Source organism: Hippopotamus amphibius, chromosome 9 (genome assembly GCF_030028045.1).
Source record: "Hippopotamus amphibius kiboko isolate mHipAmp2 chromosome 9, mHipAmp2.hap2, whole genome shotgun sequence".
NCBI classification, from domain to species: domain Eukaryota; kingdom Metazoa; phylum Chordata; class Mammalia; order Artiodactyla; family Hippopotamidae; genus Hippopotamus; species Hippopotamus amphibius.
Window position 1 is genome coordinate 109,233,656 of NC_080194.1, and position 15,470 is coordinate 109,249,125.

Here is a 15,470-nt window from a genome sequence, read left to right on the forward strand (position 1 = left end):
CCTTGGCCTGAGACATTCATGTCCACAGCTGAGTTGTCTCCAGTGGAGCCTTTGTGGCCGCATTATGGTCTAAAGCCAGTCCTTCCAGAACATGGCGATCCTGTTTCAGAAATCTGAAAGATGAGTTCCTTTTGATGGACACCCTGTGTCATCATAGTCATTGGTAATAGTGATGTGTCAGTTGTGCATGATGGCCAGGGTTGCCATTTAAAACAATGGCTCTGTTGAGGTATAATTGACATACCAGTAAATTGCATGAATTAAAAGTATAAAATTTTAAAAGTTTTGACATGTAACCATGAAACCATTGCCACAATCAAGACAATGAAAATGCTCACCATCCCAGAAGTTTCCTCATGTCCCCATATAATACCCTTTTCCTGTACCGCCAAGGGAACCACTAATCTGTTATCTGTCACTATTGATTATTTTACATTTCTTAGAATTTTATGTAAGTGGAATCATACAGAATGTATTCTTTTTGTTTGATTTCTTTTACTCAGCATAATTGTTTTGAGATTTATTCACATTGTAGCATGCATAAATAGGTTATTCCTTTTTATTGCTGAGTCCATTGTTATTCATCTGTTGATATACACTTGTTTCCAGTTTTAGGCTGTAACAAAGCTGATATGAACATTCATGTGCAAATCTTTACGTGAGCATGCATTTTTACTTCCTTGAGGAAGTACCTAGGAGTAGAATGGTTGAAGCATATGGTAGGTATACTTTGAACTTTTAAAGAAACAGACACACTATTTTTTAAAGTGGCTGTACCATTTTACATTTCTACCAGCAGTGTATGAAAGTGCCCCTGCATCCTTGCCCATACTGGGTATGGTCATTCTTTTCCATTTTAGCCAGTCTAATATGTATGTATAATTTGCATTTCCCTAATGATTACTGTTGTTAAGCATCTTTCCATGAGTTTATTTGCCACCCATGTATCTTCTTTAGTTAAGTATGGGTTTAAATCTTTTGTCCATTTAACAAGTGGGGTTTGTTTTCTTTTTACATAGTTTTGATAATTTAAAAGAATATATTCTAGAAACAAACTTTTATCAGATATACACTTTGAAAATATTTTTTTCCATTCTGTGGCTTATATCTTCATTCTTCTAACAGTGTCTTTTGAAGAGCAGTAGTTTTCATTTTTGATGAGGTATAATTTATCCAGTTGTTCTTTTCTGGATTGTGCTTGTGGGATCATATCTGAAAAATCTTTGCCTAACCCAAGGTTACAAAAGTTTTCTTCTAGAGTATTTTAGTTTTAGGTTTTACATTTAGTTTTATGATATATTTTGAGTTAATGTTTCTAATTAGATTGAGATATGGATAAAATTGTATATTTTTTTGAATATGGATATCTACTTGTTCCGTCAACATTTGTTAAAAGGATTATTTCTCTACTGAGTTGCTTTTGCACTTTTGCTGAAAACCAGTTGTCCATATTTGTATAGGTCTATTTCCAGACTCTCTAATCAATCTATTGGCATTGAGCTGTCTATTTTTATGACAATACAGGGCTGCAGTTTTAATCCAATGTGAAATATAGCAATAGGAAACACCTTACTTGCTTCTTTCATAACCCACTTTAGTGTAATAGCTCATTGATTTGCATGAGTTCTGGATCCTTTCTTAGATATTTCTAACAGGTGGCAAAATATCTGGCACATAGTAGGTATTTTGATTTTTGTTTTTAAAAGATGTGAACATGAGGGATTATTATTTTTTGAATGCCATATTGAATATTTTGTTTGTGAATTCCATCCCATACTTACTAAAAAGTTTAGGTCCTGAAAGTCTGTTCATAAATCCATTTGTTCAAAAGTCCAAAGTGGGGGACCACTGTGAACATATCCATATAGAGTTTTAAAAGAGCTATTATGTCTTGTTTCTTTAATTTTCACTTCTTATTACCACTGTAAATCCTTTAACTTCTTTTGCACTGAAGTGATGGAATCAGTGTTTGTAAAGCCGTTCAAAAACAAGTACAAATGCAATATAATAAACCAACAAAGGACCTTACACACTAAAATGACAGCACACAGCCAATAATGTCTTTTGATGGTGACAGAGAAAGCACTTTTTTCTTTTTCTCCTGGCTTCTTTGTTATTTTCTTTGCAAGTCCCTAAGATCAAATAACTAATAGAAGATGTTCTGCTTAGATTGCATGTACACTTGGGCAAATGCAGGCGCACATATTTGTAAGTGATGGGCGGCCCTCAGATTAGTTTGATTGGAAAAATCAGATGGAGGCTCTCTTTCTAAAACCTATTTCATGCAAGGCAGGCAAATTGTGCCCTCATTTTCTATTGTCTCTGGCTTCATCTGTAATCAGCAAATGGAGCCCTGCAGCCTACGCAGTGTTCATCTGCAATTTGTTGCTCTCCCTTAGTTTGTGCAACACCAAACCATCTCATTTTGAAATTCAAGAGTGGCAGAGGAAGCCTTTGGTGGAAGGTTGTAATTTGGGGAAAGGGAAAGTCAAGAGCAAGATCACCTATTTTGAAGAAAGCCTGGGTGTTGAAGGAAATTGCCTTGGTTAGTTGGTCTCTGAGTCTCCCTCCCAGCATATACCCTGCTGTGACCCTGCCCTCCATCACCAATGACCTAAAAATCATATAATTTTAACTATTCAAAAAACCCATTCTTGTCTGTTGTACATAGCTTGTGCACTTACCCCCTCTATTGCCGGCAAATATGTCTAAATCATTTTACCTCACAGCTAGCCTTCTGTTGCTAGTGGGCTGGCTTTCTTGCTTCTTCTGCAGTTGTCAAAGGAATGCCTTAGAGCATTTTTCCCAGATCTCCTGCTTACCCTCCTGCCCTCCTCCCCCGCTAGCACTGAATGCTTCCCTTGCGGAGCATGGGGTATAGTCATCTTATTTTCAAAAACCACTCTAGGTGGTTCTGATTAATTTTCTTTGGGAACCATGGTAGGCTAATGACTCAGCAGGCCTTTGAAAATTGCCATTCATTGATCCTAAAAAGTTATTTATAAACCAGACAGTTTTTCTTCTCTTATTGAGGCTGTGCTTTATAAGCTACCCAGCTTTCTTTGACGAAATTCTTAAATTAGTTGCTGATAATTTGTTGGTGGATGGATATATGCACACATACACATGTATATAATCATGTGTGCAGCTCTTTAGAATGTTTTAAAATGAGTAGCTAGCTTGTAACCTATTTGTCTTTGAGTCTCATTGCTTATAATGGACAGTTTTGGTCATTTTACCCCCAAGACAGCCATTGAGAAGTTAAGTGATTATTTTACTTCATACATAGTAAGCAGTCATTATATGTTTATAGAGCAAACAAATAGCAGCCTGTTTTTTTCAGGAACTGTTCTAAAGGGTCTAGGCAGTAATTTATAAATAAAACTATGTCTTTGGAAGAATAAAGATAACTCTCTAAAGATAATCTTTGAGAACCTCTTACATAATAAAAACTTTTAAAAGACTTCATTCTTCTTTACTTATTAAGCTACCACCTTTATACACATTTTGGTCCTCTCTTTCTTCCCCTCACACAGCCTCCAGAGTTGAAAATCTCAATATTAATTGGAGCTGAGATGATTGTACTGCTGCTGCTAAGACTTCGGCAGGTCTCTTACAAGCTAATGTCACTGCATGGGGTCCATTTGCTCTGTGTAGCGATTCTGTGGTGTAGTGAGAATGCCTTGATTAATATGCTACATGAAAATAAAATGGATTTGGAAAAAATTATACCATACTCTCATAAATATTAATTCACATTTGTATGGAATTGCACATAATTTTCAATATACTTTGGAGCACCTTCAGTATGAAAAAAGATTTGATCTCTAAAGAGAATGGCATAATTTTTTTTAAAAGCGCAGCTGATACATTATTAAATATCATTTGTTTATTAATCCAATACTCTGCATCCATATGATGTAGGGCAGTAGGTGGACTGTGTGACAAAGAAAGATGTTTTTTTCAGCCTGTGGGGAGTGTATATATTACCTTTAGAAGTGGTGCAATTTAATCATATTATATAGGAGCAGTCCACAGTGGTACTCACCTGGCTGCTTCTGCTAGTGTTGCCGTTATACCTGAGTGTTGTTTCATGATAGCTGACTAAATTGGTTACATGTCAGGTCAAATTCAGACCAAATTCTGAGTCTGACATAGCTGCCTGTGGTAGTGGACACTGGACAGAGGAATAAACATAGCAGACATTTATGGAACATTTGCCATGTGTTAGGCATAGTGTGCAGGGTTCTGCAACTGGAACCAATGGCCGTGTGTACTTGCTTCGATCTCAGCTTGTTCCCTGAACACTTCCTCACCACATCCTCATTGCCTCAGGAGAGCTGCCTCTCCAATGGCAGAGGGTAAATCATCTGCAGTGGAAGCAGCTAGAAGTTAGACCAGAAGCCACTCATTTGTCTTATAAGATTGTTATCTTTGGTATCTTCTTGCCCCAAAGATAAGGCCCTTCCCCTTTTCTGGGGCTTCTTGCTGTTTGCTGTGATTCTTGTGTGCCAGCAGTGCCTGCTTATTTAAGTTCCTTGGTTTCCTGCTTCTGTCAGCTTTTCTAGCTTGCTTCATTCACTCTGTGTTAGAGGCAGCCTGGGATATTGTTAAATCCCTAATGTGTCTTGTAGATTTAAATACTTTAACAAGTTGTCTTATTTATTTAGTAAGCATAATTTGACCGTCTATTATTTGCCTGGCTCCGTAAGTGAAGCACTGGCGTTGCTGATACTTAGAACCTGACTTCATTCTTTCAAAGAATCATGATACCAGCTGCCTCAGAGCCTTTGCACAAGCTGTTTTCTCTGCCCCAGACTTTCAGACCTAGGTCAAATGGCAGTCATCTCCTCAGCCACAACCCCCTCCTCTGGACTAGATCATTTCCCCCAGTTTTAGCACCCGTTATCTTTCCTTTAGAGCAGTTAGTTCAATTTGCAATTATATATTTGTGTGATTTGGTTAGTATTTGTCCCCTAAATTCTAAGTTCCATGAGGTAGGGGTTTTTTCCCCCACACAGTTGTTTTCCCAGCACCTACAGGACAGCGCTAAGTTTGTACTTGGCATATACTGGGTGCACAAAAAAATATTTGTTGAATGAGTGGAGCCCTGGGAGCAGTGCTTTGTGTTACAGAATGGTCTCCCTGAACTGGCAGCACTGGGAAGAGTCCTTGAACTAGAAAAGGGAGGGGTGTGGAAGGGTGGGCTTTTGAGGCCAAGGCAAAGCAGATATAATCGTCTAAGGTCCCCAAATAATGGCCGTGGCTGAAATGGGGAGAGACATCAAGGAGCTCCGTGTCTGTCAAGTCGGGAGTGCTGAGATATTGGGAAGAAGTAGAGTAGATAACTGCCCCTAGAATACTGGCTGTGAAGGAGAGCAAAGACAGAGTGGTGTTTTGAGAATGAGAAATGGATGAAGGGGAATTTTTGTTTTGGTTTTACTTTATTTTTAAATGTGTATTTAGGACCACAGAAACTGAGACATGGTGTTCAGATGAGGCTCCAGGAAGGAGCATTTTCAGTGTAAAGACGAACATATCCACTCATTAACAAATGATTGAGTGCCAGCTGAATCATTTTAATGTTAGTGCTTAATGTGTATATTTCTCAGGGTTCTAAGGACTTTCACACGTATTGTATCAGGTCATATCTGAGCCCATTTTGCAAATGGGCTCAGAGTTGCAGTGACTTACTCCAAGTTTTGTAGTGAATACTGTCAGTGTCAGAGCTCGAACCCAGGTCTTTTCGTATCTTAGGGTGTCCTGACCTGCCTGTAGGCACAGAACTCACCTGTGTCATGTGGCCTGAAATGCCTGCCTGTAGCTCCTACAGGTGCTGTTCCCTATTCCAGAGCATCCATTATCCTCCCATGCTCCCCCATCCCCCAGCCACACACAGGAGTAAATGAAAAGTTGCTGTTGACCTTGGTGATAATATATGGTTGTTACATTTTGCAAAGAAGATGGGAATTAAGGATGCTCAGAGGAACTTGTGGTAAAGATATAATGCATTAAGGAAACATTTTAATCATGTGAATTGACAGTTTCTTTCTTTCTGGCTCACATCCACCTGGCCCTGGTATGTTCAGTCTTGTGCTGATTTTTTGAATCGTGCATGCACTTAGTACTCCTTTTCTGAAACATAATTGATGTACCATCTTGGGAAGTGAGTGTATTAAGCCTCCTCAGGGAATAGCCGTGTGCTGGACCCAGCACAGAATCAAATGGAAAGCTGCTATCCCAGGCAGCAGTGAAATCACTTTTAATAGACAGATACTTTGTGCTTTGCTGAGTTTCACCCCCCCCCCCCCAATAAGAGTAGAAAGGATATATTTGTATATTTGTCGCATTAGGGATTCAGGAAAATTGAGAGCTGTGTTTCTTTTAGGTAGTCTCATACCCCACTTTCTTGCCTTTGCCCCCTGCCTTCTAGTGTCCCCTTTTAGCCTCTGTTTTGGGTGTGACACTAACTACCTATGTAACCACCACTTCCCTTTCCTTCCTTTTTTTCTACAGAAAGATGTAGCACTTAAGCCTCAGGAACGTGTGGAGAAACGCCAGACCCCTCTGACCAAGAAGAAACGAGAAGCACTTACCAACGGCTTGTCCTTTCACTCCAAGAAGAGCAGACTCAGCCACCCACATCACTACAGCTCAGACCGAGAAAATGACCGCAATCTCTGCCAGCATCTCGGGAAGAGAAAGAAAATGCCAAAGGGACTCAGACAGGTGAGGAAGCTTATAGTCTGTTCCTTCCTGTGGCTGCTCTTCCTCAGGTGCCTGCCCTTCTGTGGTTCTTCCTAACAGGTGGAGAAGATATCCGTGGTGGGTACTGGAGAGCTGCCCTGCAGAGATGTGTTTGCTTCTAAAAGAATATACCAAACCAAGCTCATTGTTTTTATTATGGTTTGAAACTTCAGCACGATACCCGTTCAGTCACGTGTGCTCTGTGTGACAAAGCTGATGCCCTTGCTATTGGCGTTGAGGGCAGACTGACGGAAGTCTTGGTGATGGTCCCGGCTTGCAGGGAGAGATCCTCTGAGGTAGAACAAAGAAAATGGGCAGATTTGATCACATGCACTGTGTATCTCAAGGTTCTGAGGTGCTAAAAATGGTTGTCTGCATGCAGGCAGTATCGTGCATAAGATTTTTATTTTCCAGGGAAGCTCAAATACTGTGGCATGTGGGAGAGCAGTGGTGAAGAAATGAGTTTGCCTTTTGGTTCCTTAGTTGTCCTCCACAGCCCATAATTCACAACCGTCTTTGTGATCTGCTGATTGTATGAAAGTCTGGTTGTGGGGCTTACTGGGCTGTTTAATAATTAGGTTTCAATGATCCACAAGAAAATACAGCTCTTGGCATTTGGGGAGCCTTTCTGCCTGTGGAAATCCCCACATGAGACAGATTAATAATGAGAAACGAAGCTGTTTATAGCAATTTTTCAGCGCAAATCCGGAGGCTTTAGCACCTGCTGAATTACCTGTGTCCTGGGTGTGTTTTGTTTGTTTTTGGAGAGACCGCTGGGTGGGATTGACTATCACTTGTAGGAAGCAGAGGAAGGGAGTGTGGTTCACAGAGCAGGTGCTGCTAATTAGAAGCTGAACAGGTAATTCCTAGTTTGCACATGTTTCTCTGCAGAGGGAGAAGGGTCTAGGTTGATACAAAACAGTGGTTCTAAAATCTCACAGGTCGTTAGAGTCACATCATGAGCCTTATTAAACACGTATTCCTGGCTCCTCTGTAGAACCTGATAAATCAGAATCGCTAGGGGTTTAGGCACAGAAATTTGTAGTCTTAGAAACTTCTATATAATAATGGTCAAGCCAGTTTGGAAATCATTCTTATAAAGAATCAAGAACATATTTTTGGTAATGATTTTTAGTGAAAAGATTGGAAGGACCAAAAGCTTCAATACGATTTAGTGGACAGTTTGGTGTCAGAGTTGAACTTGATGGGTAAACTTCTGAGAAAATACCTAGAGTGATGGATTTCAGCGTGGACTCAGGAGGATCTCAGGGAAGTGTCTCCAAATCTGACACACATGGCAGTTTTTCTTTGTCCCGAAATGAAATGCCAGGTTGGAGTTAAAATAGTAATTATTAACATTTATCTAATGTATAGCATGGTACAGTCATTCAGTGAGGGAGTTTGTGTAGTATAATCTATAATTTTCACAACAACTCTGGTTAGTAGATCCATATTATGGTTACTTTACAGATAGGAAAACTGGGACTTAAAGAAATAAAGTGACTTGTCTGAGGCCACTTAACAGTAAGGGACAGAGCCAGGGTTTAGACCCAGACTTCTCTGCCTTGCTCTGTTTTCCCTGTATATTCCTCTCCCCTCTTGTTTGAGATAAGGACTCCAGGTCATAGGACACAGGGAGTTTACAAGTATTTTTGAAACAACTTGAGTCCATTTGGTCAGAGGGAGTGGTTGTGGTTATAGAAATGGCCTATGAAATTTTGAGAAGAAAACAGGATAAACTAACCATGTACAGAGAGCAGAGAAAGAGCTTGGAAAGTTGAAGGCAACCACATTTGGATGAAGAGGTTTTTTAAAAAAAACTTTTTCTTTTTCTTTTTCTTTTCTTTTTTAAAGATAGGTGAGCAAGGAATGGCTAAGTTCTTAAAAGATAATGTTCCTGTGGTATTTGTGACTCCTGACTCATGCCTCTCCATGTGAGATATGTGGGGAAACTGATTATTCCTGATGGAGAGAGGTTACAGTGTGACCACCTCCTCTCCTCGAGGTCCTCCCTCCCAACAGGGTGGGAGGAGGGCTTCTTACCCTTTCAGGCAAGAAATCAGTTTAATTCTGAGCCTCTACAAAACTGTGGTTCCTCATCCTTGACTCTCTTACTCCCAGACCTGATATGACTTTTCTATTCTCTGTCCTCGAAATTCTTCTTTCTTTGTCCTCTCGTGAAAGAGTTTGTGATCATACAAGAAGGCTAGGACTTGTATGTCTCATTCATGTAGCTTTTTGGTCTTAATGATCAGTATTCTGGTACTACTGGTGTTTGAAATCAAAGCTATCCTTGTTTCAGGGAAAACATTTGAAAAGCAGTTAGTTTGGCTCACTTTTTATGAATCATGGAAAAGGAAAGAATGAATCGTATCTTTGGCCTATGTAAGAGTTTTAAAAACAAGTGATATTTTCTTATCTTTAGTGTTGATGCCAAAATATACTATCCAAATCAAGTGTTATTTTTTTGGTAGGAAGGGAAACAAGTTGATAATTGAGATAAAGCTGTAATATACTTTCATTTATAATTTTCCTAGTATCATATGTACTGTTATGAAACCCCGAACAAATCACTGTCTGTTGCTGCCCATCTGTAAAATGAGAGATTTGGACTAGGGTTTCTCAGTTCCATGATTCTTTAAGTTTTTGAATAATGTAGAGAAGTATAGTGTTGCTGAGGTCTGTAAAGGAAGACCATAGTAGGTCTGAAAGTAGTTTACCTTTGGAGTCTCCTTGAGGAGAATTTCTAAATTAATGCATTCTTGTGTAGTGCCTCTCATTGAGGGAGGCATAATTGGAAGAGTTATAGATGGAGGGCAGTAGGAGGTGAGAATTTAGTCTTTATTTTTGACTTGGTGAGAGTGGATTAGGTTTGCATCTTACTAGGAATTGGTACTCCCTAAGCAACCAACTTAATGCACAGCTTTCCTTTAACTGTGGGAAGATGTTACTCCTTAGTGGAGAGAAAATAATAGGGTTTGTTTTTTTTTTTTTTTTCTTTTTTTTTCTTGAGACTTCATTGAAGGCAACTAATCTTTTTACTGTGAGAGTGCAATTATATACTTTTAAAAGAGAGATGTGTAGTTCTAAAACCAAACCGCTTTTTCCTTCTGTTGCCTGATTATAAAACCTAAGTTCTCGTGATGTTTTTCCATACCATTAAAAGAAAGTGTTTTAACTAGCACATAACCACCCCAATGGAACTTATTTGGTGGATTATGTTTTCAAGTATAAATACAAACTGGCTTAGAAGATGCTGAGCTGGCAACTGTCTTATAAAATGGTTGCACTTTTTTTATACGGCAAATTTGAACACTTCTTAATTTCCAGAGGGGTTTAAAAAAAATGAAGAAAGGAACAAGTTAACTGTTATACAAAAGACTGCATGTCTTTCAGATCCCCCTGTGCTTATGTTTGTCCTACACAGAAGTATTTGCCCATGATGTGAGTACTCAGACATTAAGTTAAAAAGTTTTGGCTCTTACTAATAAGAATATGGTAGGGTTTTTTTTTTTTTTTTTTTTCTTTCTCCTACTTTGACTTGGGAGTAGAAAATCAAAACGGAGATTAATAGGTCCTCTGCATAAGGATCTTGACTCTCTAATTGGAAACTTCGGGAAACTACCGAAGAACACAATGAAATCACATGCTGTGATTTCCAGCCAAGTCTTAACTTCCGCAGAAGCATTTTGGGAAAACTTAACTCCTCCGAGGGCTTTGGGTTTAGTTCTCTTTCAGTATGTCCAACTTCTAGACCACAGGGGATGCTTTAAAAATTTAGTACTTTGTAGTTGAAAACACTGATAGCAGAGGAATTTTAAAAATAGAGAAGCGATGAGGAAAAGTTGATAAGGGTTCAGAGAACTCTCAGATTTGGCTCTGAGTGGATATTTCAAAATCTCCATTTAGTCCATTAGTCTGTCCTGTCTTTCTGTAGTATGAACTGAACCAGAGGAAACAGGCTTAAGTGAACTAGGGGGGATTTTTAGTTATATGAACTCTTCTAACTAACAGATAACAGGATGGATCATCAAAATAAATCCCAGAGTCTCCCTCCTAACTGAATTTTAAGTGCCAAAAAGCCATTCATCTAAAGACAGAATATCCCAGAGAGAGGCAATCTGTTGAGATTGCTTCTAGCCATGGGAGAACACTATTTGGGAGGAAAATAAAGGAATCTGGGACTATTTCAGGAGCCCAGCAGTTAGACTCTAACCTTGCTGATGAGAATGGCTAACATTGGAAATGCCTTATGTGGTTAAAAAAATCTTTATACAAGTTGATCTGGATAGGTATTGCTTGTAAGGAATGGAAATTTGTTCCTCCCTGAAAATCTGTTATGGGGGAGTCAAACTTGGTGGAGGATTAATAGCTGATATTATAGATACCAAAGATGTATACTGATTTCTAGGAAGAGGAGGGATTGATTCCAGTGCCAAGTCTTTAGAATTAGAGCTCTTGTTTAAAGCTTTCTGTAGTGGCTGCATCTGCTTCGTGTATTGGTTTTGCATGTTTGCCTTATTTGAAGTAAGTGGTTGTGTTGGTCAGAGGCCCAGGTGCTAAGCCACCAGCTGAGCTTGCACCCATCTTGATGAAGCAGAATGTCTTGCCCACGCTGTTCTCCTTTGAGAGCATTTACTACCAGAGGCATATCTTTTATTTCAGTGGACTCAGTTTGTCAGAAGACTTCTCTGTGACATTTGTTCCTAGTAGAAATTAACTTGCAAGGGAGGATTCATAGTGGAAAACTTTGATTAAACAGATCCATTTCAAGTCACATTGCTGAAGACTTGCTAATTAGTTCTGGGTGGAAATCCAGGCTGAAATCACACAAGTATTTATCCAGCTTGACTCTAGAGCCTACAGGTTTCTGGCAATCAGAGCATTTGAAACACTAATGTAATTAGGTATTATACTTTAGTAATGAAAAGGCATGAACTTTGCTAGGTGCTCTTTCATAAATACATTTGTTACAGTGGTTAAGTGACTGAAGGTATATTGAGCTGGTATCAAGAAATGTGAGCTGCAGTTAAATCATTTTTACTTCAGAGTTTAAGTTTAATGCGTTAATTGGGATTTCACTTGCTTTTTAAAAATTGTGTATTATGTGGAGGTTACAAACTGAGATATTAAAGAAAATTCTTCATTTTTCCTCCTGATGCATTTAAATTGCACACTACTTTTTTCCCTTTGTCCAAACTACAGAAATAATAAAAGCATATAAGAAAAGACTAGGAGCGGGAGTGGGAAGGAGATTGGCTTCTAATTACTCTTGGAATCTTGATTGGCTTGAAATGAGGATAAGATGCCAGTTTTTAACATCTGTTTTTTGAGGAATCTCCAGCCCAGGATGGTCTCTTGTTAGAATTAGTTGTATATTATATTGGAGGTATTTCTCTGGTATTTGGAAACCTGGGACTATTATAACAATAAATTATATGAAGGTTTTTGTTGTTTTTTGTTTTTTTCTTTGTTTTTGTTTTTTAATTTTTTTGCTCGTGGGCATTTAGAAGCAGTGAGTTTATTTTTGTGAGTTCTAGAATTTTTGTTTTGTGTCTCTTGACTCCTCACGTTGTTGTCTGGAATGTATTCCGTCAGCCCTGCGTGTTGGTAAGAGTGAGCATAAATATCACTTGACTTCAGTGAGACAGATGTGTGGAGTGGCCAGTGATAAATTTTATCCCAAGTGACATATATAACTCTTAATTAAAATTTAGTAAAAATCGACTGAAAAAAGACATAGCACATTGACTACACCTCATAAAATAAAACCCATGGAGAGAAAATAGGCTGAATTGGAAAAGGAACTGCAATTGAAAGATTGGGCAGTAACTCAGCTCGAGTGATCCTGAGATCTATAGAAATTGTTTCATAAAACAGTGACATTCACCAATCCCAAAGTAAGAACTTGTTATATGTATGTGTGCATGGAACTTTACTAAGGGCCATTTAAATATCCTGTATATCGTTAGAGGAGTAAGATGGGGGGGTGACAGAAATGATACTCAACTTTACCTACTGTAAATTCCTACAATACCGATGATTGAGGGTGAGGCAGCATGTTTTTCTCTGAAGGTAGACAGACTCCCTTTCTTTATTTATATGAAAACTGCATTTCTGTGTTAATTTAATGGTACGTGTTTTCCCTCTTCTGAAGATGCAGTGTTGTCTGCATGTGGCCAGATCTTAGCTACAGAATGTGAAATAAGCCTCCATGTGTTCTGCATTCTAATCTCCACTTACAGCAGTCCCATCTCCGCACAAGTCTGTACATGACAGGTAATGAGTGGGAGGTGGGAGTGGGTGGGTGGCTGTGTGGTTTGCAGTGGTGTCGGTGGGGAGCTGAACAGATGGTTGTGATAGCCACGTGTTGCGAGATTCCCGTGGGAGTTGATGGTGGTGACAGGCGACTCACAATGTGCTATTTACAGTTTGGGTTTGCAGTCTTTCAGTGACATCTGAATGCTCTTTAGCAACTGCTTTCATTACTGCCTTTCGAGGAGCTGCTAATTGAAAATGAAATTGTGGGTGGGCTTTAAGGCAGGCCCAGGCAACTCTGTGTGGTAAATGTTACTTGAGAACTGTTGGATATTTTAAGGCCCAATTTGTAATTCTTTTTCCAGGGAAGAAAAGCTGAAGGTGTGCTTGAAGATTCAGTATGTGCACATAAGCATAGCAGAGTGTCTCATCCTGCCCAGAGCCAAATGTGCACTCATTGGGCTGGAAACCAAGCCATCTGCCCAGAGCTCACCTTTGTATGGTTCTCTTTAAATGTGTATAATCGTGTAGGGTTCTTATTTTAAATCCACTAACATCTTGTAGTAATCACTGTTAGTTTTTCCTAGGACATCATCCTTCTTTCCTCCTCTGCTGTCTGTATAGTTACTATGCAGGAGAAAATGATGATCTGATCTCTCGAACTTTGAGGTATTATATTCAAGGTCTTGCATGCAACTTTTTCTTCCTATAAACCTTTTCCTATCATACAGTTCTGTTGAAGGCAACTGGTGCCTCCAGGCACAATGAGGAAAGAGGAAGAAGAGGGTTTAATTGGACTTTGGCAGTGGATGACGTTCTTAATTCTGTTATGGCTGCTTCCAGCTGTGGCATTGTCATTTGTACCTTATCTTCAGAGGTGTTAGCTAAAGCATCAGTAGGATTTCTGAAATGGTAGCTTTTTTAAATTTTTCTGTGTCGAATGGTTTCATTGCCCATTCTCAAAATAGCTTTGCATGGAGAAATCTTGTGCTGAACAAGGAATGACCTCCCTCTTGGAAGTGCTCTTAACTCTCTTTTTAATTAAATATGAAGATAGATACATTACGGCATTCTTTTTAGTTTTCCCTTGAACATTGCAGTGTGAGACACAACCATCCTGAATTATATGCTTTTTTTGAGTAGGACCAATATTTGCTTTTAGAGATTCCCTGAGGGGCTGAGGGGACCTTGATGACACACCCCTTGCTGTACTTAACCCTCAATCCCATTAGACCTGCTTTGCCACAGGAACCCAACTGGTTTAATGCACTTGAGTTACTGCTGGGTCCTAATGATGTTTAAAAGAACCTGTTTGGGTATTCTAAATGCATTCTGGAGCATTTTGTCTCTTGATGCAAGTAGTGGTGATTTTATACCAAGCAGATATAACAGAGTTCTTGCAGGAGTTCAAGGTCTTTTCACACCTAGAGGTGTGTGTCCTCATACTAGTGTTCACAAACACACCCACAAAGGAGTGGAAAAATGGCACACAAACTAGGGCAAGTCCTGTCAGGGCCCGCCTGCTGTGTTTCAGGAGGCCTGACGAGCTCTGCCACGGGGCTTGCAGAAACACTTGACCTGCATTCATTGATCACAGCTCTGCAGAAGCTGCCACTTCTCCTGCGCCTCTGCCTATAGTGACACTATTGTTGCTGGTCATTCTGTGACCACTGTGAGCCTGCGATTGCTCAGGAAGCACTTGTGTCATCAAATCACGTAGTGCAAGGCAGGCTGGTCCTAATTGCCAGTGATGGTTTTGAGAGGCTGAGATTGGCTGTGATTAGAGTGAGAAGCAATTAGCTGCATTTTATGGATGGGAATGTATGATTTCCAGGCATCACCTCTGACTGGTGGAGCCATAGTCCCTGGGGCAGGGTCAAGCATGTGGCACCAAGTTTCTTAAGCAACTGCAGTGCAGGTGCTGCAAGAGTTATACTTTTAGTAAACTGAATCGTATTCATATTTTTATTTTTAAAAAAGAGAAATGGAACATTATGGTATTTGCAAAACTTGTAACAGATCTTAAAGTTTTTAAACCATGTTGTGTTTGAAATAATTTTATCAGCACTAGGGTCATTTTCTCGTTCTGTATATTTACTAATTGAGTTTCTTTTTTTCAAAATATTATTGGAAAAAAGAGAAATGTTTCTTCTGAATACTATAGACATTACATTACAAAAAATACTGTTTTCAAAATGGCTGCTTTTTGGTAGTTTACTAGAATGTAGCCTCGTTCAAATAATTATGTTGTATTCTTCTCTCCTTAAACCTACCAGGTCCCTCAAAGAACACAACTTTTTATACATCTGGTAACTGGAGTTTATTCATTACTCTTTCTTTTAGTTTCCTCTTATTGCTTGCTTCTTTCAGTACCACATGGTCTTTCACTTTTAAGGTTTATAAGTTTTATGAATCCTCCATGCTATAAAAATTGGTGGTATTCGATGGCAGTATTGCGGGGCAGG

The 15,470-nt window shown here is 39.2% G+C and overlaps 1 protein-coding gene across 5 annotated transcripts in view; it reads left to right on the top strand.

Moving 5' to 3' along the window:
• Positions 1 to 15,470, top strand: part of AUTS2 (activator of transcription and developmental regulator AUTS2) — a 1,103,682-nt gene that overhangs the window by 267,883 nt on the left and 820,329 nt on the right. For all 5 annotated transcript variants that reach the window (XM_057695934.1, XM_057695936.1, XM_057695931.1 and 2 more), the window contains one exon: positions 6,517 to 6,729. In XM_057695934.1, coding sequence (XP_057551917.1) covers positions 6,517 to 6,729 — 213 coding nt within the window. The remainder of the gene's footprint in view (positions 1 to 6,516; positions 6,730 to 15,470) is intronic.